The 22,235-nt window shown below is 32.8% G+C and overlaps 1 protein-coding gene across 3 annotated transcripts in view; it reads right to left on the minus strand.

Moving 5' to 3' along the window:
- Positions 1-22,235, minus strand: part of LOC118182799 (uncharacterized) — a 623,155-nt gene that overhangs the window by 104,322 nt on the left and 496,598 nt on the right. For 2 of the 3 annotated variants that reach the window (XM_085815293.1, XM_085815294.1), the window contains exon 9: positions 1,767-1,823. The exons of the other annotated variant lie outside the window; for it this stretch is intronic. In XM_085815293.1, coding sequence (XP_085671419.1) covers positions 1,767-1,823 — 57 coding nt within the window. The remainder of the gene's footprint in view (positions 1-1,766; positions 1,824-22,235) is intronic. 3 annotated transcript variants of the gene reach the window in all.

The raw sequence follows: 22,235 nt of genomic DNA on the forward strand, positions 1-22,235 counted from the left end.
TTGACTCACTGGATGACTTCGTAGCACGACTACCCATTGCGTCTGCAAGCGTGAGCGAAAGCCCGTTCTTTTTCAGTGTTCGCCGATCCCTTCTACGACGTTACTAAGCATGTATTTTGTTGATGGTCGCAGTTTTTAACAGTTCTTGCGAATACAGTTCGTTGCCGTAGGGATTTGGTCGATTGGCTGCGGTACCTATATTTAGTTACCCTTTAGATTTAAAAAAAAATGTAAGGAATTATATATTCCTTATGTTCTCCTCATTTAAAGAGAGCACCTTTCCAGATGAGCTTAATTTTGCATCTAAAAATAGTGCATACATTTTAAGATTGCATCTAAAAATAGAGCATCCATCGAATATGATTGAATATCACATTCAATCATATTAAATTTTTCCCAAACCCTAAAGCTTTGGCAAACACCGCAGCTTTAACGCCGTCACGAACGCACGCCTTTTTTACCTTTGGCATTTGGATTGGTGGAATCGAAAATCTTGACAAAACGATTTTTCAGGATTATCAGGAAATTATTTTGCAAAATACCGAATTTTATGATAATGTCTTTCTTCTTTACACCTTTATCCACGTCGTCAAGAATACGTACTTTTTCATTAAGTGTTAGAGACTTCTATTTCAACCTTTTTATCATTTAATACACAAATAACTTAAAAAAGATTTGCAGTATAAAACCACGAACATCAGGAATAAAAATAACGTGCAACTGTGCAACTGTGCTTAACTAGTTGGTGAAACCGGACTGATATGTGAATTCTTAACAACAGGCCTTCTCATTCGAGAATCTCCCTCACCCCACTTCATCCTGCATGTAGAATGGAATGTGAAGCAGATAATGAACCACCTGATTTTCTTTACACACACAGAATCACAGCTGCAGGCACGTACATGTCACAGCATATGAAAAAATAATTTTAAACCAGGAAAAAAATTTCTAAATATTATCCGTTCAAAAACTTCGTTAAATAGAGAGTAAACTTAGTTATTTGGAGTTTTTGATACAAAGAAATTCTCATCTCTGACAGAATTTCCTGAAAAACTTCGCTGAATAGCGGAATTCTTAAACTGCAGTGCTCGTTAAACACAGGTTTGACTATGAAGTCATTTGTATGCGAGTCAGTCATGTTATATAAATATGTATACTTACATTTGGAAAATTTTTCTTAACCTCGATTGCTATAATATCAGCTATATTAGTAGATAAACAACGGAACTTGTACATTCTAAACTAGCTTCCGCGAAAATTTATATTAGCAAAGAAATGTACTTCACTAATTTCCATTCATATAAACTTCAATTCATTTGATAATACGAAAAGGTTTAATTAGTCAAAGCATGGTAAACAATAAACCAAAACAAGCTAAATAAGTCTTAAGTTCTGCTATGCACTTTCTTATTCTTTATTTCCCGTCATAAAAAATAATTCAAAAAATAAAATAAAATCAACAAACTTCTGAAAAAATAATTAGATGGAAAATGTTTAACAGACAAAGTAAAATGGGCAAAATTATTTTACTTTACCGCCTTTTCTAACACTACAAAATTCGAATAATTTTCTCCCTTCATTATGTTACTGTTAACTATGAATTAATTCTAAATAAAATTAGTGGCTACAGTTTTAATCTTTAAAAAATAATTAACATAACGATTAACATAAAAAGCGTTTCAAATAAAAGCAAACAAATAATAAATAAATTATAATAATGGTATAATGTAAATAAAATAACGTTCCACCGCCTTCTCTCGACTTACTTTCAGCACCTAAAGACCCTGGACCGGGTGGTGGAGGCGTAATCAATGGGGGTGGACCTGTAAAAGCAAACCAAATAAAACAGCTGCTGCAAAAGAAAAAAAATTAGCATAAAAAAAGCAAACAAATAACAGCAACAAAAACAAAAAAGCGAATGTTCGTTGCGTGTTTCACTGTGGGTGGTGGCGCATAGAAACCTACATGCAGCAGAAAATTTTCTAATTACTTTTTGTTATTTACATTTTACTGTTCCTTTACCCCCTCCCCCGAAAAAAAGTGAACCACCTTTGCAGCATATTGAATGCACGCTGTGATAATAGGTGATAACACAGAATTAGTGGGCCCACTCACATTTCAGCAGAGCCGCTTTCTTAAACTGGCGCCAAACTTCTGCGATAAGAGAATGAGGATGGTATTTTGTGTTGAAGTTCTTTTGTGTTTATCAAGGCACTGGAGAAGGTGCGGCGAGGAGTGATCGAGCAGGAATCTCTGAGGAAAAACTGGTAGTTAAAATATTAATAATGAATGAAATTCTTCGGCTTCAACAATTAAGATTTAAGATATAAATTATAGGTTCGATGAGGTCTCAAACCCCGCTGAATGCTACTATGCTTCCGTTATCAGGAACTTAAGTAGAAAACGTTAGTTGGGTTCGTATCCACGTTACGCATGCAAGAAACCGCGAAAACTTCCACGAAGGCAGCTCATTCTCCAGAGTTGTAACCCAAGTTGAACTACCAGTGTTCAGCGGCTATACTGCTTGGCTGCTGGCGGGATCTGCCGCAGAACACTTTTTTTTAAACAAATGTTTACTTCTTAAATTATAAACATTCAAATTCTTCCAGACATTAAACAAAAAACAATAAAAGAAATCTGAAAGCTTTCAGGTTTCATATTACGCCCAAAGGGGCGTTTTTTTAACGGTTTGCGTGTTATCTTTATTTATTAAATATCATGTTCTTCGCACTTAAACCATAAAACTCAATTCAACAGCAATATCACAAAATATTTATAAGAGAAAACTTTCACGAAGAATCTTCTTTAGAATTCCTGATACAGAGTCTCGTACGCTGGAGATAAAAATGTTTTGCTTTTTTTCGTACAGTGTTGCCACTACTCGCTTTGAAATCGTTGAGTTTCTTAAACAGAAACTCATAAATGCTTTACGTAATAGGAACTAGATGATAAAACAAACTCCAAATTTGGGCTTCCAGATGCCCATATTTGGGGAGACGTATATTATTCAAAATTTGATGGCTCTAAGTACCTTTTTTTTTTAATCAAAATGCAAAAAACATACATAGATTTATGCAGATTATTCATTATTTATTTTCTTTAAATATAATACAGGACTCTAATATGGCGGTGGCAACAATTTAAAAAGTGATTTGCCGTTTATAGTGGATCAACGCAAAATGCCAAAATCAAATTAATAGTCCTTCTGGGCAAATTGCCTCTTTGGGCTAAAAAGAGAAGAAGCAAGTATAACTATTATCAGAATGATGTAGGAAAAAGGGAATATAAAATAGTATATAACCGCAGATCGACAGCTCTGGTTTTCAAACACACAGCTTTCATAAAAAAGTGGATAAAAAAATTCTTCGGTCAGGAGAAATGGATTATTTGATTAGGGCAAAGCACACAAAAGTTATTTACCTAAGAGAAAGGATGCCTTCGGGGAGGCTTTTCCAAGGGAAATATCTCGTATTCATATTACAGGGAATTTTGCCCTGTCTCAATGTGTGCCTTTCACAGTGTAAATGACAGCATACCCCGCTAGCAATAGGAAGGTTCGGAATTTAAATTCTGGAAAGCGTACCAAAGTTTTTCACTTTTCTTGATTCCGAAAAAAAGACGAAACCAAACAAGAGGCGTCTGAACTAAAATGTGGGAGACTATAGTTAGTCAGCATCTGGATTTGGCCACTAGGTCCCAATCCTTTTCAGTCGCTTTTGAAGTGGCGAGAGCATAATAATTGTTTTTCTTTCTTATTGTGTGTCTTCGTGGTGTAATTAGATGTACGCCCGGATAGTAATCCGAAGGTCAGGAGTTCGAATCCTGGCCAGGGTGTCACTGATTATCTCATGTTTCTCTCTCCAAAAATTCAAAAATCGCTGTACTGTAGAATCCGACTAAAATGTGAAGGTTAAGGAATTATGTCCTACGTTCACAAGGTCTGATATTCGAATCGAATCCTGTCGAGGGTAGCCCTAACTTTTCATGTATCCAGCTCCAAATTAAATGCCCAATCGCTCTACAACGTTACACAAGGACAAAAGCTACGAAAATGCCCCCATACGCAAACTTTTCGTCTAACAATGTAAACAAAATTCTGTATAATGTACACAGTGCATTATCTAAACAATGTTTAATTCCATCCATGATCAAATGTATTAAACAAAACTGAAAGGTTTTAGATTTTAAATTACGTCCTAAGGGGCGTTTTTTAACGTTTTGTGTGTTACCTTTATTTATTATATATCATGTTTTTTACACTTAAACCATAAAACTCAGTTCAATAGCAATGTCGCAAAATAATTTTAAAATGAGCCTATCTTTAGAATTTCCGATACACAGTTCCGCGCGCTGGAGATAAAAAGATATTTTTCCACCCGCAGAGTGTTGCCATTGTTCGCTTTTAAATCGTGGAGTTTATTACTCAAAAATTCGTTGAAGTTTTACAAAATATGAAATCGATAATAAAACAAATTCCAAATTTCAAATTTGGTCTTCCACATGCCCATATTCATAGGAGGATTACGTCATTCAAAATTCAACGGCTCTATGTACCGTTCTTTTATCACAATGCGAGAAATATACATATATTTATGCAGATTTTTCATTATTTATTTTCTTCAAATATAGTTTGAAAATTTGTAACTGTAATTTTTTTTGTAATTCAAATATAGTTTGGTGGCAACAGTTTGAAAAGTGATTCGCCATTTATAGTGATTAAACGCAAAACGAAAACAATAGTCCTTCAGGGACAAAGCGTCTTTGGACTAAAAAGTATTTTTTGGGGGTGTATGTGCGTGTGTGTTAACTTTACTTTTAACTCGTTCTATTCCACAAACTGTACCACGAGGCTTACAAAAATAAGTTATAGCAGTAACAAAATAAACAAATGTACAATAGCACTGCAAATGAGTAAAAATTATTAAAAAACAATAAATAAATAAAAATAGGTAAAAAATAAAATAAAATAAGGCAACAAAATAAAGAGAATTTAATAATATAACTTGAGAGTGAAATTTCGAAAAGCAGAAATTATATCTTTAGTCAAAAAAAGTTCAGAAAAAATTGGTAGCCAATATACAGAATGATGCTTTAAAAACAGTAATAAAAACAATATTACGTCATTCAGCAGAATTCACTGTACAGATGTTTGAAGAGAGATACAAATTACTACGGCAAGATATATTTATTTTTCATTTTAGTTGTTTTTAGGTAATAAAAGATATTCATAAAAATTATTAGCAATTTTTAGCCAACAAAATTAAGAAATTCGGCTGTTTGACAAATGGGCTAGTTGTCAAAGTTGGTCGTTTTGCCAAAGAGTTACAATGACCTAATATTGTAACAGAATTGAACTTTTGAAATTTAATCTCATTCTGACTTGAATATAGCCCAAGAAAAATATTCGCTCTGAGAGATGTGCTACTTTGAGAGTAATAAACTATCGCTACTTTGAGGGATGCGTCATGCAAAATATGTGAGTCTTTTTCTTTTCTTTAAGCTTTGGTTCTGAGCTTGGTAATTACACAGTTTTATTCCCAAAATTTTTTGAGTTTAATCATTACACGCCTCTGGGCTTTGCGTATGCAAGATGAGGCAATAAGGATGTAAATTAATATGTTACCAGCAATGTAAGGAAGCCCACATTCTACAGAATACCTAGGCACTTTATAGGATGCCGAAAACTGGCCAGCAGTGTATTAAACGATTAACATTTCATAGGCACTCTACGGAACGCCAAATGACAAAGCGCCAACGTATAAATTACATCTCCGATTCGGTTCGAATCGAATATCCGTACATTTAATACAGTCATACATAATCCATACATTTAATACATTCATTACATAATTTATACATTTCCTTAATAATAAATTGTTTTCTTTATTTATGTTATATGTGTTTTATTTTTCTTTCTTTAATAATAAATTTTTCTTTATAGAACTTTCATTTTTCTTTACGTATTTTGAATAAAAGTTTTTTAATAGCACTCTTTCATTATTCTTTTCGAAGAATATTTCTATTTTTGAGGAACGCATACCTATTAAATAATAGCCTTATCATGACAGTTCTACGTAACTTTGCTTAGTAAACAGTATTTGTCATTCTATATAATGCCTATGCGTTATATACAATATCTAGGGAAGGTATAAAATAATTCTCAAATTTCATACTTTATCCAAAAATGTCAGGCATTCTGTACAATTTCTAGATATTCTATAGAATGTAGGCGCTTCATGCATTACTGGTAACAAATATATTCTCTAAAAATGAAAAAAAAAAAAAAGTCACATAATTTAGAAGATAACTTCCTTCTTTAATTGAAGGAGTTATTCTGGCATTTAGTACAATCATAATTAATAAACCTGGACTAGATAAATATGCTGCAATTCTGCCAAAGTTCGGATCAAATTTCAGTTCCTAGCTTTGGAGCTCGACTGTTTAGCCAAGAAGAAAGCAAAAAAAGTATATTTGCTTCCTATTTGGTCATCTTTCCATGCGGTTCTTCCATAATGTTAAACTCAGTATCTAAAATCCATCTTAAGAAAGTTTACAATATTGAGTACAACGAAGATTTTTCGGTATTTATATAAAATTTTATTTAGGTCGCTCATGGTGTCTGTCATGGTCGCGATGATATCCGTTTTCAGTCGGCGGAAGTTCAACCGAAAGAAAAATAGCTTTCCAGCCAAAAATTCTCTAACCAGCCCACTTAAGGTAACAGGTTCAAGTAACAGGACACCTAGCAATTTCGGTTTGGACTTTGCAGGTTTTCTCTTCTTCAAGTTATCCTAACTGTCTCCTAATGCCCTGTTTCTTCAGTCTGGTTGCACATTTGGCGATAATTTGCTAAACATAGCATATTAACTGAGAGTACTTCTTTCTCTGATACAGCAGTTGATCTATATTTCCTTCATTTTGCCTTAAACGAAATTACTCAACAATGGTGAAATGCAATTCATGTGAATTTGTTCGTATTTAAAATAGATTATAATTTAAACTTGGAATGGAAAAAAATCACTTAAAGGTTTTTCATCGATTTTTAAACCACTTCCTCATAAGCTATCCATTTCAAATTTTGTACACACTGTTTATGAATAAAATTACAATTAAGTGAAGCGACATTTTCAAAATTCAATTTGGAGTTTTGAAATGAAGTGTTAAAATAATTTTTTTTGCGCGTATCTTCATTTGACGAACAAAATAAAAATCGCAGAATTTTTTTAGTTTACACCATCGAATAAAGCGGAAAAAATGTGTACGAAATATTTAAGATCTTAATTTTTAATTTTCTTTTGGTGAAATGTTTTCCATAGATGTCAACAAGAACAACAAACCGTGTGAAACATTAAAAAAAATTATATATTACAATACTTATCGAGTAAATATATGAAAGACACTGTGTTTACGTTTTCGTAAAATTTACACAAATCTGAACAACATTTGTGTTTCAAATGTCGAATGACTATTTAATAAACAGCAAAAGCATGTTAAATATAATGCAGGAAAAAGTTAAAATGATTCACCTAAAGCGTTGCTGTTTCAAAACTGATTTTTAGTACAAGAAGTATGAACAGATTTTGCTTATATATTTAAAATTTAATGGCGACCTAAAGCAGAATCAGATTTAGACTTGATAAGGCCCTAAGCTATTTGAGATATGGAGCCTTTATAAGTCTGTTTAATATATTTTAATACTATTTGTACTATATTTTAATTTTTGGCTCCCCCTCCCAAAAAGTGGACGCCCTAAGCTATAGCTAGTATAACTTATACGTAAATCCATCTCTGACCTAAAGATGAAGGTGTGGTGTGTAGTGGTGTATTTAATTACGGCAAAGCACACTAGGGCTATCTGCCTAAGGGGAGGGATGCCTTTCGTGGAGGACTTTCTAAGGGAAACTGGCTCGTATACACGTTACACATGGGGAAAACCACGAAAACGCCCATGCAGCCAGCCCGTTCGCGGGATTCGAACCTCAGACCGAACTACCAGTGTTCAGCGACTTTACCGCTCGGCCGCTGGTGGGCTGACCTAAAGATGAAATGACAGAATAGTGTCTTATGGTTTGCGAAATTTATATTTGTGTTAAACAACCAATCCAATTAAAATTAAGAGAAAAATCTCAGAAATATTATTTCGATTTACATATCAGTCTTCACCTAAACGCTATCCTTAAAAGATAAAAAAAGAAAGAAAACGAATATGATAATATATAAGCATGGTCTAGTGAATTTTTATCAATGCTGCAATGGTATTTCATGCTTACTACTTTATTCCAAAAAGGGGTTAGTAAACGTTCATGGCATTTATTTCTCGTATGTAATAGGACATTGAAAATAAGTTCTGTGACACAGAAAAATAGAAATACCGAAGTAACTTTTCGCATGTTAATAAATAAATAAATCTCTTACTAACCGAAATAATTTTAGAAACACAAATCGATCAATTTTATAGTAGTTTATAATTTTTGACATCCGATAATTGTAAGGAAAAAAGACTGAAGAACATGAAGCCTTGATACGTCATTTCATTCAAGTCAACAAAGAACTCTTTTCCAGCTTTACACGTCGTGTCTTAAAAGGAAGGGGGTATACTATGAACTTTCATATCTATTTTCTTCCGCAACAACTGTATTCTTCACTTGACTGATACGAAAAAAAAAAAAAAGCAAATTCTGTTTCCTAAACATGACTCTCGATTGTTATTTATTCATGATATGAAAGTTGTTTACATTCACTCACTAAAATAAGTTTTCAGAACACAATAAGAAGTTCAATGAAAAAGTTAATGCGTTCAGTTTTTGTCTGATGTAGTAAGCAGGCGCGATATTTCAATTCCATAAAATATTCGATAAGCCAAAACTAATCAAAACATTTCTTCATAGATTAACTTGGAGGAAGTGCTTGACAACACACGATTTAAAATACTTCTATGCAAGGCTTCTACCGTCAAATTAAATTACAGTAGGGCAGCTAGGGACTAGTTGTAACAGGGGTAAGCAATAACACGCATGTTACTCAGAGGGTTTTTAAAATTTTTTACCAGAATTTTCCCTAAACATGATTTTTATGGTGGGCTCTATTACGTAAGCACAGACAATGCCCCACCGAGATGGATAATGAAGGGCTACATGCACGTGCTACGTTTTAGCCTATTATCAGAAAGAAATCTTTCATAACTTTTTATTTAAAGTAAGTTAATTGATCTTTTTTAACATAGTTTTAATTATTTATTTTTTTATATACAATTTTAAAATATTAGTTTACTTTTTTTAAATAAATAAAAAAAATTCGCGGAATCATACGATAGGGCAAACTGTAGCATGTTACAACTTGCCCCGAGATTTTGTTTTATGTACTCGACCTTTCTTCTTTAAGTGCTAATATGCAAATTACCTAAGGCTTCACCTTGGAAGTAGTCTAACATAGGGCAACACAAAAGGAAATCTGCCATCGTGACTGACACATCCGAAAAAGAAGCAATGGAAAAAGAATATGACCAGATACTTAATTAAAAAAAAAAAAAAAAAAAAAAAAAAAAAGCTAAACAAAAAGCAAAGCGAAAGAAAACAATTCAAAAAGAAAATGAAAAGATTAAAATGGGTGAAGAACAGGATTTTAAAATCAGATACAAATTCTGAAACCGAAAAGCGGTTTTGCTTAACTTTCAAAGAGACTTACCAGCAACTCTGATGAAGAATAGGTGCAAAGCTTAGTTTGCAAAATGTCGGCACACGTTAAATATGTGAGAGGAAACAATCTGTTTGTGTTAACTGTAATTCTGATGAAGACTGATTATGTTGATTGGCTAAATAATTTTATCTTTGTTTTACTATAAACCTGATTGTCATTCAGTGTCTCTATATCAAGTAATAATAAACGCCAATTTTTTTAAAATACTGTTCTATTGTTACTTCTTGCCACAAGGGGGGGGGAATTGTAACAGACGAAGAGTTTCGGTAAAATATTTTATACTAAAATCAATAAAACTGCCAAATGTTCGTTTTGTGAATATGAAAGAATATTTATGCTAAAAAACATCAGTTATAATCAAGGAATCGTAAATATATTTTAAAATATAAAGATTTTTCAAAACAATTTTTTAGAACTAGGCCTTAGTTCCTCTACTTTAAAAAAATCACCATCATGATAGTGGCTTCATTTGACTATTACTAGTTTGTTGAATAAGAATAAAGTATATGAATATAATTAAAAAGGTTTAATTGATACATAATATTTGTCGTCCATGTCGTCCACACATATAATGAACATCTAAAAACACTGCAATACGCAGAATATATGAATTACTACAAATCTTTAATGTTGAGCATTAAGCAGACCATAAACGGATTCGTGAGACTAAATCCAGTAGCGAATTGAATTATTGAAACGAATCATATCAATGATTATACAAGCGAAAGAAAAATGATAGGCTACACACAACGGTTTTACATGGCAAAAAGATACTATTTATCCATCACTACGCACTTTAATAAAATTGCCACGTAGTATGTTAATGTTAGTACAAGCAAACTTATTTTTTACGGCTTGGATGCATACTAATTGCAATCACCAAAAAATGGACAAGTTTGTGCACGGTACTGAGATGCACGTACGTAAGGGTGTGTGCTTTTAGGTTCATTCACTAACACGATGATCTCCGTCTTAAAAGTAAAAAAATGAATATGCATGTTAATCTGATCGCTATCAGTTCTTGTCAAATTCATTATTTTTCACTGGTGCATCTGAAATAAAAGTGCAGAATTTTTGATTATTTTTTTCCGATATTTTTAATGATTCGTTTCTCACGAAACGACATCATATGGCATACCTATTTCACATCAGAGCTTTCAAGGTTCAAGAAGAAGTATTTTCATGGAGTCAAATCCAAGCAATTAGTTAAACATCGAGCATGTGGTAAATATTGGTAATGGACATTGATATATATAATACAATTTATTTTTCAATTACTATATTTTAATGTTGTAGGTATTGAGCATATTGTTTATTTCAGTTACAAATTAATTAAATTTTAACACTCAAAGATCAAATCTTTTCGCGAGGAGTATTCTCAGATTGCCAATGAAAAAGAGCAATTATTTAGTTAATTTCAGCTGTAATCCCGCATTATTCTTCCTGATGCGTTTCTTGTCAACAATTACTGGGCATTTTTGCAGTTAAGAAATTAAGATAAAATTACCTTTAGTATCCGCTCATGAAAAACTCTGCTCAAGGAGATTAGCAGATTAGCTAGATTTAAATACATACACTCAAGTGCAAAATTAAGATAATTTCCAAATTATATCTATTGTTATGAAAAGTATTGAATCAAAGGTACTAATTATGACACAGAAGTATTATGAAAATATTCAGATTCGAATACCTAAGCGTACAAGTGTTTATTTGCAGCGCTGCGATTGTGAAGAGGGTATAAGTGTCGTCGTCAATTGTCTTGAGCAGCATAATGGTGACAGTGCGACTTTTTTCAGTTCTGCCTCCAATTTTGATGGAAAGCACGCGACTGGTCCGAGAGGCACCTATGCCTCTTCCTCTACCATCAACCTCTCGAGAGGACTATCGGCTCGAGCATATTTAGAGTGCCTCCATGCCGCACAGACACTGCACATTTACAAAAATCTATGCCTTCTCCGTAATTGGAACACGGGCCCTTCGGTATGTAGTTAGAGTCGCTACCACTTTCCCGGTTGGGTGACAGACAGCAAAGTATTTCAAATTCTTATAAAAAGGAACAGACTTTCTAGAGAGAGCGAAACATACCATGATTCCAAATAACCAGTTGCAAATTTTTGACTAGAATATTCTCATATACTATTATTATTTTTTCTCATTTGGCTTCGCAATTTTTCTTATAAACATATATTATATATATATTTTTTTTCATTTCGTTTTCGTTTGCTCATTTTGATAAAGATATGTTGATACGATTTTAATAAAGATTTTAATAAAGATACTATCGTTATCTAGCATGTCTCGTCATGTAACTGGGAAATAGTTGCTATTGCCTTCTAAAATATCCGATTAGAAAATCTGATTAACTGCACATTTCTCATATTGTATCAGTTTCCTGCCCATTTCTACAAGGGCCACTGCATAATGAGTTCAGTTGAGGAAATGAGAGAAGAAAATACATTGAGTCAAGGTTTTTAATTTCATTTGGCAAAAATACGTACAGCTGATTATCGAGAAGCTTAAAAAAATACAGTACAAACAAAGATCAACTCTACTACAGTTTCTTATAAATGTAAAACATGTCAAACAAGCCATATTATAAAAGCCATAAAGCCACAAAATATGTCTTACATGTGAAAGATATATTCCCGGAAAATATGCATTATGGATACCTATATCTATACAAAATACAGTGAGAAATTAAATAAAAGCTTGTTTTTATTTCCAATAATTACAAAGTTTCTGTTTTTTTATTGAAATGGACACAATAAATTTTGATGATTGGCCTTGAAGTTGTTTTGTTTAATAAAATCTTTACTAAAATTAATATTGCATTTATTCAGTAGTGAAGGAAAAAAAAAGGGAGATATTTTCGTTTTTTTTGGGGGGGGAGGCTGAAGGATGAAATGGCTTCTTGTATAAGCCAGAAACGAGCTAGTTCCCTAAGGACCATATCACACGGCGTTTGTTTCACACGAACAACTGTTTCGGACAATTTTTCTGCCTGGTTTACTATTGAAAGAAAGACGTGCAACTTTTTCCTTCCTTTTAAAAAAATTGCAAGTTGTTCGTTTTCAACCAGTCAGCTATCAGCTTCGAATGCTATCAGCTTGTTTGTAATGGGAAACCAGTTTCCCCTGTGTTAACCCCATAGCGATGTATGGTGATTGGCTGTTGTGACAAAGCAGAAAAATTGTTCCAAACAGTTGTTCATCCGAAACAAACGGACGTGTGAGAGCAGCCTAAGAAGGTCATCTATAAAAAGACTTTCCATAAGAGCCTCAGGCCCATTAGCGGCCGAGCGGTAAAGAGGCTGAACACCGGTAGTTCGAACTAGGTTCAAATCCAGGTGAACAGGCTATCTATATGAGCGTTTTCGTAATTTTCTCCATGTGAAAGGTGGATACCAGGAGATTCCGTTTGAAAATCCTCCATGAAGATATTCATCCCCTTAAGCAGATAATCCTTGCGTGTTTTGCCGTACTCAAACAAACCAAACCATACCTAAGACCCTAGTGTGCTTTGGTATATTCATTTAACCCAAAATCCTTAATATTAACTGGTTTTTCTCATATCGTTTATTTACATAGTCCTTGTGATATACTGTTTCAAGGAACAGCTTTGTTACAATATGGGCTCATAATTTCTAGACTATATATTTCTCTGTTAATAGCGTAAACAAAAATTTTACTTACCTTATCTGCATTTTTATTTACTTTCTAACATTTCTTAATAATATTCTGATACTGAAATTGACTTTATCCCTCGCTTTATAGATTACATGTTAAATCATTTGGTTTGAATGAATTAACAGGTTTAGTATTCCTACTTCATTAAATATTAAAGATAAAATTCATTCGTTACTTATTTAATTTTTTACTCAGTTTATCTTTTAGTACTTTAATGTTATGCATGTTTTCTTAACAGGACTGAAGTACACACTAACCAAGAAAATCTCAGAATTATGAAATTGTGTAGCGAAAATAATACAATATAATAGTTAGATTCATGAACAATGCAGATTAGGAAGATACGAAATCTGTCTGAAACTTAAAGACTAAAACTTTGTTCCTTTTGAATTCCAACACTTCGCAATGAATTATCTAATATTCCACAAACTTCAGTAAACAAAAAAACGCGATGTTCATTTACAGTCATCACTCAAAACTTGCTATTTACCACTTCTTTTATTTGAGGACAATATCTCAGCTTTATGGTGCTATTGCATCTGATTTTAAGACCAGGTTTAAAATGGCTTCACTGAAGAAGTAGTTTCACTACTACGAATGCTACGATAATTTTTTCCGATTACGTTTTTCTTCCAATCGTTATGTCTTCCATTTTGAGAACAGATATAAGCTCACGGGTTTCTTTACAACTATTCTCTCGCTCATGTGAATTATGACCTAATTCAAACAGTCAGACATTTTATTATGCAAAAGTATTAGTATTATGGAAAAGTAAAGTACTACTATGGATAAGTTTATATTATGAAAAGTATTGTTTCCTCCGTCTGAGAATACGGTATTTTAGAATTAATTTTTGTTCAAAATTACGGTAAAAATTTACAACTACACTGTATTCTCGATTATCTCGCACACTAAACACTATGCGCAAGAGTGTGTAACTAAAATCCGCGTTGCTTGACTCGCACCTCAAGAAACTCATAACCAACGAATCTAAAGCTGAATGTCATAACTGGTGGGGCAGTGCCAAATAAGGGTGAAAGACCTATCAACTCTTCTCCAAAGTAAGCGCTGAACTCAGTTAAATAATAAAGAGAAATAACGTAGTTTTTATCGTTGCATGGCCTGTACTTGTAGAATCATAAGGTTATATCGATGCATGAACGTTAAAAATGTGCAATGTCTGAATTTGAATTCCGGACCTCTTGAATACGCGGTCTCGTTGTGGGTCCTGAGAAGTGTAATTATTTGGATAATTAGTGCGGCTGGATAATACCCACATTGGCAATGGTTAAAAAATGCGTGTCTACCACACTTCGCCATATCCATATCAGTGCAGCTAGTTCGTTTGCCGGGATTCGAACCCCGGAGCGAACTACCAGTATTCAGAGACTTAAATGCTCAGCTGCTGGTGGGCCTGATAGTTTGGACTATCCGTGCAGTTTAATTACCCATTACCTGCTTCCCTATTATTTTCTCCGAGAATAGGTAGTAATATTTATGATTAATGATGAATGAGTCGTAAGTAAATAAATGAAGTTCAATTAATTTGGGCTCTGTCCTTTCCAAGGCCTCTCGTGAACGCAAAAAGTATAACTGGTAACCGTTCTCACGACATTAATATGAGGAGTTCTATACGAACTTTTTAATTCAGCCAACATACACTCATGTGAAAAATTAAGAAAATCTGCAAGTTATACTTAATTTCTGAAAAACGAATGGACAGATTTTAATGAAATTTGGTATGAATATGTATTTATAACAGAGAAAGAGATGCACCATTCAAAAGTCATTTTATGTACGCATGATTATTAATTAAGCTCGCAGTGCAGAAATGTCCAAAATCCACTTTATAATATAGAAATGAAAATCTAATATGGAGCGTGGTCTCCCCTCACAGCCAGTTAGGTGACGCAACATGACAATCCACTGGACAGGATGCAGTTGAAGAGTCCCTGCCTGCCTAAACCATTCAGAGTTTCACCATCGTAATGATCCTTCTCCGTGAGAGGGAAGGATCGTATAGTGCTCTCCAGATACAATGAATTAGCGTCCAGGCTGAATCTCGACTCATCTACAAAAAGCATGATGCCATCTTTATAGCCATTACTTGAAGTTTTTGGTCATCATTACAAGCAAGAAGGATTTCTTAATCCTATTGCACGATTAAGTCGATTTTAGCTAATGACTTACGGGATACGTAATCGCGCGAATTACGTTCTCAAGAATAATTTTTCTGACAAACTGACGAGCTTTACATTTTTTGTCACCAAAGTTCCATTAAGTATATTTCTCGAATTCCTCTTAGCCAGTTTTTGATAAAAAAAGGGCCATTATCCCAATTTTTCATCAAAAAATTGCTTCGTGGGTACTGCATTACAACTTTTCAATCATACCACGTAATGTTTTTGATAGAGACAAAATCAAATACCAGCCAATCGTGCAACAATTGTTTGAATAGCGTATGACTTTACAGTTTAGAACACTTAATAATATTTCTTTAATAATCTCATTAATATTTTAATTTTATTCAAATATTTACCATATTTTCAGACGGAGAGCGTTAATGATTACCTGCCTTAAAAGTACTAGCGAGGGCTTTAAAAGAAAATGCGATTCATATTTAGGTTACATATGACAAAAACTATAAAAATGCAACTCAGAAAGACCTTCAAATGAGAGTTTAATGATCTTGCTCGGTGCCATTAAGTGACACAGAGGATAATAACTTAGGAACTCGATGTCAAGAATTAACAAAATTGATTGCATGTAATTATTATCTAATATATGTAACTAGATTAATTTTAATTCATTTTTATTAACTTTAATTTTAATTCCCAAAAAAACAGTAAATGTTTTGTGCTTTTGATAGCTTGATTAACGACTCATTAACAGCAATAAGAAACAAACACAGAAATCGTGTACTCATGTTTTTGTAAGTCGTTCATCTTATACATGAAACAAATACGAACAAAATTATCTTCGTCTTTGCCATAAAAGAAACCACACCTCTTTTTATTTTAATCTTTTATTGAGTTCCCTCACTGTGAGCATATCAAGTTCAAAATTTGTACACATACTATTTGTGGATGACAGTGCAATATTGTGAAGCGAGTTTCGAATTTTGGTCTAAATGTTTTAAAATTGAACGTTGAAATAATTTTTTTCGCACATATCTTCGTTTAACGAACAGAACTTCGAACTTCGTTTACTGTCTGTTTAACGAACTTCGTTTACTGTCTGCACTGCTAAATAGAGTGAAAAAAAGTTTTAGACGAAATTTGTATGAAATTCTCTGCGTACTTCCTGATGTTTTCACCAATATCCGAAAATCATTCCATATTTTTCGAATATTTTAAGTCCATTATTTTAAAATTTTAACACATAAAAATATCGGCTACAAAGTTTTTGAAACTTCAACAGATTATAAAATAAACACGTTTTTAAAACAACAATGATAGAAGAATAATATTTGGGCGATTTTCCACATCTGAACTGGAACTATTGGTTCTTTCTTTCGCAGAAGGTAACAGTTTCAAGGTTTTTATGTCCTTACGTCACACTAATCCATGAATTCGCTTTGTGCTCGGTGTTGGGTAAGTCAATATAAGACATAAATCGGCGATCCCAGTGATTTGAAGTGAAAACAATTTTTCATTGTTTAGCTTCCTTTATAGTACAAAGCAAAACTAAACAGAGACAAGGACAGGAAAAGTGGACACAGCACCGTAACTTCGTTAGTGAATTTACAGGTATTGCTCCGCCGAACTACTGTACATTGGACGTAGGCCTGCACAAAAGTAATTGTTAAATAAAGAAGGATGAATTCAAATTCATCGCTGAGCATTTATATTTGAGAGTTTTGGAAGGCCTAAAAATTGTTGATCTAAAATAATAATGTTTTCAAAACTGAACTTGAATTAGTGAGAAATGTAGTGCACACAACTGCTTATAGATGATAATGCAACGTGGTTAGCCGATTCCTTCAAAATTCGACTTATATTTTTTAAAATTTAAAGCTGAAACGGTTTCTCCAAATATCTTTACATAACGAACAAACTAAAAACTTCAGAACTATTTAATCTCTTGCTCACCATCAAATTGTAAGACATATTATTTTTCTACTTTTGGTTCTTTAATTGTTTTTTGAATGTTAAATAAAAGCGTATTATATAAAACTTCCTTTTAACGAAATATATTTCTTCACAAGTTCACTGTTAGCAATATTTTAAAGAAGCTTCGTACGCTCAATTTCTATTAAAATGGAACTGTCGTTTTGTGACGAATATGCCTTACACCGAGAATTAAAGCTGAACTTTCGACATCAAATTGATAGCTTTACTTCTTGAGAGTGATAGAGGACATCACCACGTAAGTTCACATCTTGGAAATCCGCTTCCTACCACTTATACTTTCCATATGCTTTGGAAGAACGCATGATTCAAATCGAACAGACGTCAAGCAGGAAAAGATACCTCGTCTGTCATCTTTGGGTGACACATTCCCGGAATAGTGACAGCCGTCACTTTGATTCTTTTTTCCCGACTTTCTTCCTCCTCATTATTTTGCCACTAACGTTAAAGTTGCCGGTCCATTTCTAATTGATAGATTTACGCCGTTCTGGAATAAAATGCAAAGCAGTTTTTAACCACAATACCTGCAACATCTTGAAGAAATAACTTTTAACGATAGGACAGTAGATAATTATATATAATTTAAACTTCAGTCCTAATAATATTTATTGTCTGCGACTGAAGTGAAAGCTGATGTATCGTTTTAAAGAATATCAAATGATAAGAGGTAAGAACGCAGCATATTCTCTTTTATAATGCAACACGAAAAATGCTTCTGTTCTTTTTTGCTATACAAAAATTCTTCTCTCCCATTCAAATAAACACAGGGGGGAAATAATTAAAGAATTTTTTTTAAACCCAAGCTTAAAATTTGGTTGCCTGAAAACTTTTCAGACAAATATTTAAATATTCTGTTGATTACGCAAACATGGCAATCACGCACCTTTTACAAAAACCATACCAAATCATATCAGTCGACCCTTCACTCATTAGTTCAAGTTGTAGGTAGGTTCATGTTTTTATTCCACAGGAATAGGAGTAACAAACTGTTTAAAGTTCTAAAAATTAACAAACAATTTAAAGTTCTAAAAATGACCACAAGTCCTTACTTGCAGTGATATCCAGTACACGTAAGTGGCATGTTTTTTTAAGAATGATGTTAATATGTGTAAATATGTAATCCTTTTTTATTGTTTTTTTATATTGTTAACTTATTTATTTATTTGTTGCTTTTAGGATGATACTTTTAGGGTTTGTTTTGCGTTTAATAGAATTTATGGCAATCTGCTTTTAAGTACTTATTTCTTATATAGAATTCTACAAGGTGGTCATAAAAACTCTTCCCAGATATATGAACTACTAGCGGTCAATCCGCTCAATCAATCGACACAAAATTTCAGATATTATTTGAAGGTATGCGCTGGAGAAGTGCGATCACTGCCAACAAATGCAATATAATCTGAGAATACAATCGTTGTTGCGTGTGATGGTCAAAAGTCTGTGTTCATGCATATGAGCCTTGACAGCATCCTCTTTGTTACTTTTGTTTTATGGACATGATACTGCACTGCAAGAAATCAGCTATTTTTTTTTAAATAAATTTAAACAGTATAAGCTTAATGCATTTCCTAATTGCGGCTAAAATACAATAACTAGTATTCTTTGCAAGTCTAAGCAGAGAACTGCGGAAATGAATTTATTATCTTTGTTCTTTTTAACAGTTTCTTTGGAAAGCTGAACCGCATGCAGAGTGGAGTATTGTGGGCGAAATCCGAATTGGTTCGGGCTTATAAAGTCGTATAAATATGATATTTTATTTAATCTTGTTATTAAGTTTTTCAAGAAGTTTCCCTATTGATGGTAGGAGGTTTATGGAACGATATGCGTTGATATTGGAAGGCTCTCTGTTCTTCTTTAACAAAAGCTCTGTTTGGTCAACTTTTAGGCAATCCAGCCAAATGAAAGTTGTAGGTATTTGTCCTAGAATTTTCTGAAAAAATATGGCAGCCTTTATGGATAAATCTAATTAATATATTATCGACTGATTTCAAGTTCTGGCGCTTTTTCTTCATTTAAGTTGTGTATTATTAAATTAATTTCTTTGGATATGGAACTGAGGAGTAGTCGCATATTCTCAGATGACAGTCTGTGTCTTCTTCTTCAGTGTCATTGAGGAATATACTATTTAGAATTTTTGTACTAATGTCCTTGTTGCATCCACGCTGTGATATAAATCAAAGTCTCCAGTGAGCACGCTTTTTACGGAATTGGCAAAATATTTTGTTGTGATCTTCGTCTTTCGTTGCTGATTTTAGTTTTCGTTTTATTGCCCAAATTTTGTACCTTTGTGAGCTTTTATAATATACTTCGAAAGCTTCTGCCATATACCTCACTTCTTTTTTTTTTTTTTTTTGAAATTTCGCATATTATTTTTAATTAAGTATTTATCAAATCAAAATCTTAAATTAGGCTTAACCATCATCGCCTTATCGAAAGCAAAACGCAAAGTGGAAAATTCCTGCTTTTTTAACATGAAAACTACAATCTGAAAATAAGAAGTTTCGAAACCGTCTACTTTAAAACCCCTCGTAATCAGCATCCAGTTGACAGGCAATATTGAAATAAAGGGCACTTTTGAAGGTCTAAATTTAAATTCGAAATTTAGGCCTAAGATATATCCGCCTATATATCCACCTCCTTATCCAGCTGAAAAGTCGTTATTCTGTCACCTTGTTTCGCACTCGCTAGTCATAGTCATTAATTTCCACTTACAGAAGTGTTTTAAATGATGAAAATTTTCATGTCAAATTTTAAAAAAAATATTTTCGACAAATAACGAAATATAACTTTTAATGGGCTCTCCTATACTTACATTTGTAAAAGTTTTATGAAAAAATAAAATTATAAGAAATTCGACTCCCGTGCGACAAAACTTGAGCCGATATTTAATTTCAAAATTTGCGATTTTTGATGTCATTTTGGATTTGCCTTGAGGTATACATTATTAAGGTTAGAAAAATTCGAGGAAATAAGTTTAAATGAAGTGCAGCAAAAACATGTATAATTTAATAAGCCGTACAAGGCAATCATGTGGTACCCACATCAGATTTTTTTTTATTACATTTAAAATCATGCATAATTTTATATAATCTGCTCGATTATTGATTTAATAGTAGCCAATGTATCGAAAACGGATTGCCTGCTGCAATTTCTGCAGATGGCATCACAAAGCATGAATAGCTAAATAGATAAATTCTATAAATATATAATCAATTAGGCAGAAAAATCTCTCATCCGGAATCGGTAAGGTCCTGTTATTGCCGGTTAAGAGAGATTCTACGTTACATATTTATTTTTTCGAGGTTGCTAAATTTATTCTTTTATGAAAAGCTCTTTATTTATACAACAAATTGGATCCACTTGTATTACTTATCCATTTAGTTCATTGATTTAAATTTCTGTCACTGTGTGAATAGAATTATCAACAATAACAAATGTTTCTATGTAGTTATGAGGTAACGGAAAACTCCACTTAAAATGCATGACCTCATGTTCATAGCTTTTCTGTTCTTTTTGTTTTGCTTCATTAGATGTTCAGTTTGAACGAAGAAAAGCTGCTTTCTGCTGACACAATACACTGGAGGATAAATGTTGAAATAAACATCTCCACAGCCAGAAATACAGACAACCATCAAGAGGAAATTTCAACGCGTTACGAGGTAAAGTGCATGACAGGATGACGGATTACATCTTATTCTACTTTCAGATTCTTTATTTGATTTCGAAAACGATTGAAAATATTTGAATGGAGGTTTAGAATCAGCTGACGAAGAATGCCAAAAGATTTTATCGGGGAAAAGTGCTTAGTTTAATTGGTGTTTCACCATTTCTGCCTCTAAAAACGTCAGATAATTGTAGACACTCATATGCATTTTTCCTGTTATTTTGCATTTTATATCATACTTAAATAAATATGCACTTACATCTGACTGAGAATAAAGGAGGATAAACTATTTTTCCTCTAAATGCTTCAGCATATTTGGAAATTTCAGTGTAGTAGTATAAGTTACACGACCACTTTATTTTGTGACAAAAATAACAGTTGGAGGCTATCATCTGCCCTTCACTTGTATTTCATTACTTTTCCTTCTATTCAGTCTTTTGAGCATTATTAAGTCATGCTGATTACATACAAAATATTTCTAACATATTGAAGTTGCGATGATTTCTATTTTAGTACCGGGTATTACACAGAAATATAAAAATAAGGGATAATTTTGGTAATGATACTTTTTACGCAATAATCAATTAAAAATTCAACGAAAGTAGTTATGTCTATGTTAACTTCAAACCATCAAGGGAGGAAACTTGTGTCTGAATCCGTTTTAATTTGCAAAAATGAAACAAATTAGAGCAAACGAAGGAAAGCAAGATCATCACATATGGATGATAGCAATAGCGTTTTAATATCTCTTATATGCTATCATTAAAAATCTACAATAGGTATTATCATTAGCGAAAAACGAAAAAACAAACAAAAAAAAAAAAATAAAAAAATAAAAAAATAAATAAATAAATAAATAAATAAATAAAAATAAAAAAATTAAAAAAATAAAAGATCAAAATCGTAACAATAGCAGCAAGTAAAAGCACGTAAAAATAATAGGGTATTTAAGAAATTTTCAAATTATATTTCTCTGTAAAATAGTTTGTATAAGACTTGTTCCTTCTCGTGATATAAAAAAATCTGATGTGTACATCACATGACTTCCTTGTACGGAAT

The sequence above is a fragment of the Stegodyphus dumicola genome, chromosome 4 (assembly GCF_044657685.1).
Source record: "Stegodyphus dumicola isolate Sdum_Otavi_A_Nest chromosome 4, ASM4465768v1".
Lineage (NCBI taxonomy): Eukaryota > Metazoa > Arthropoda > Arachnida > Araneae > Eresidae > Stegodyphus > Stegodyphus dumicola.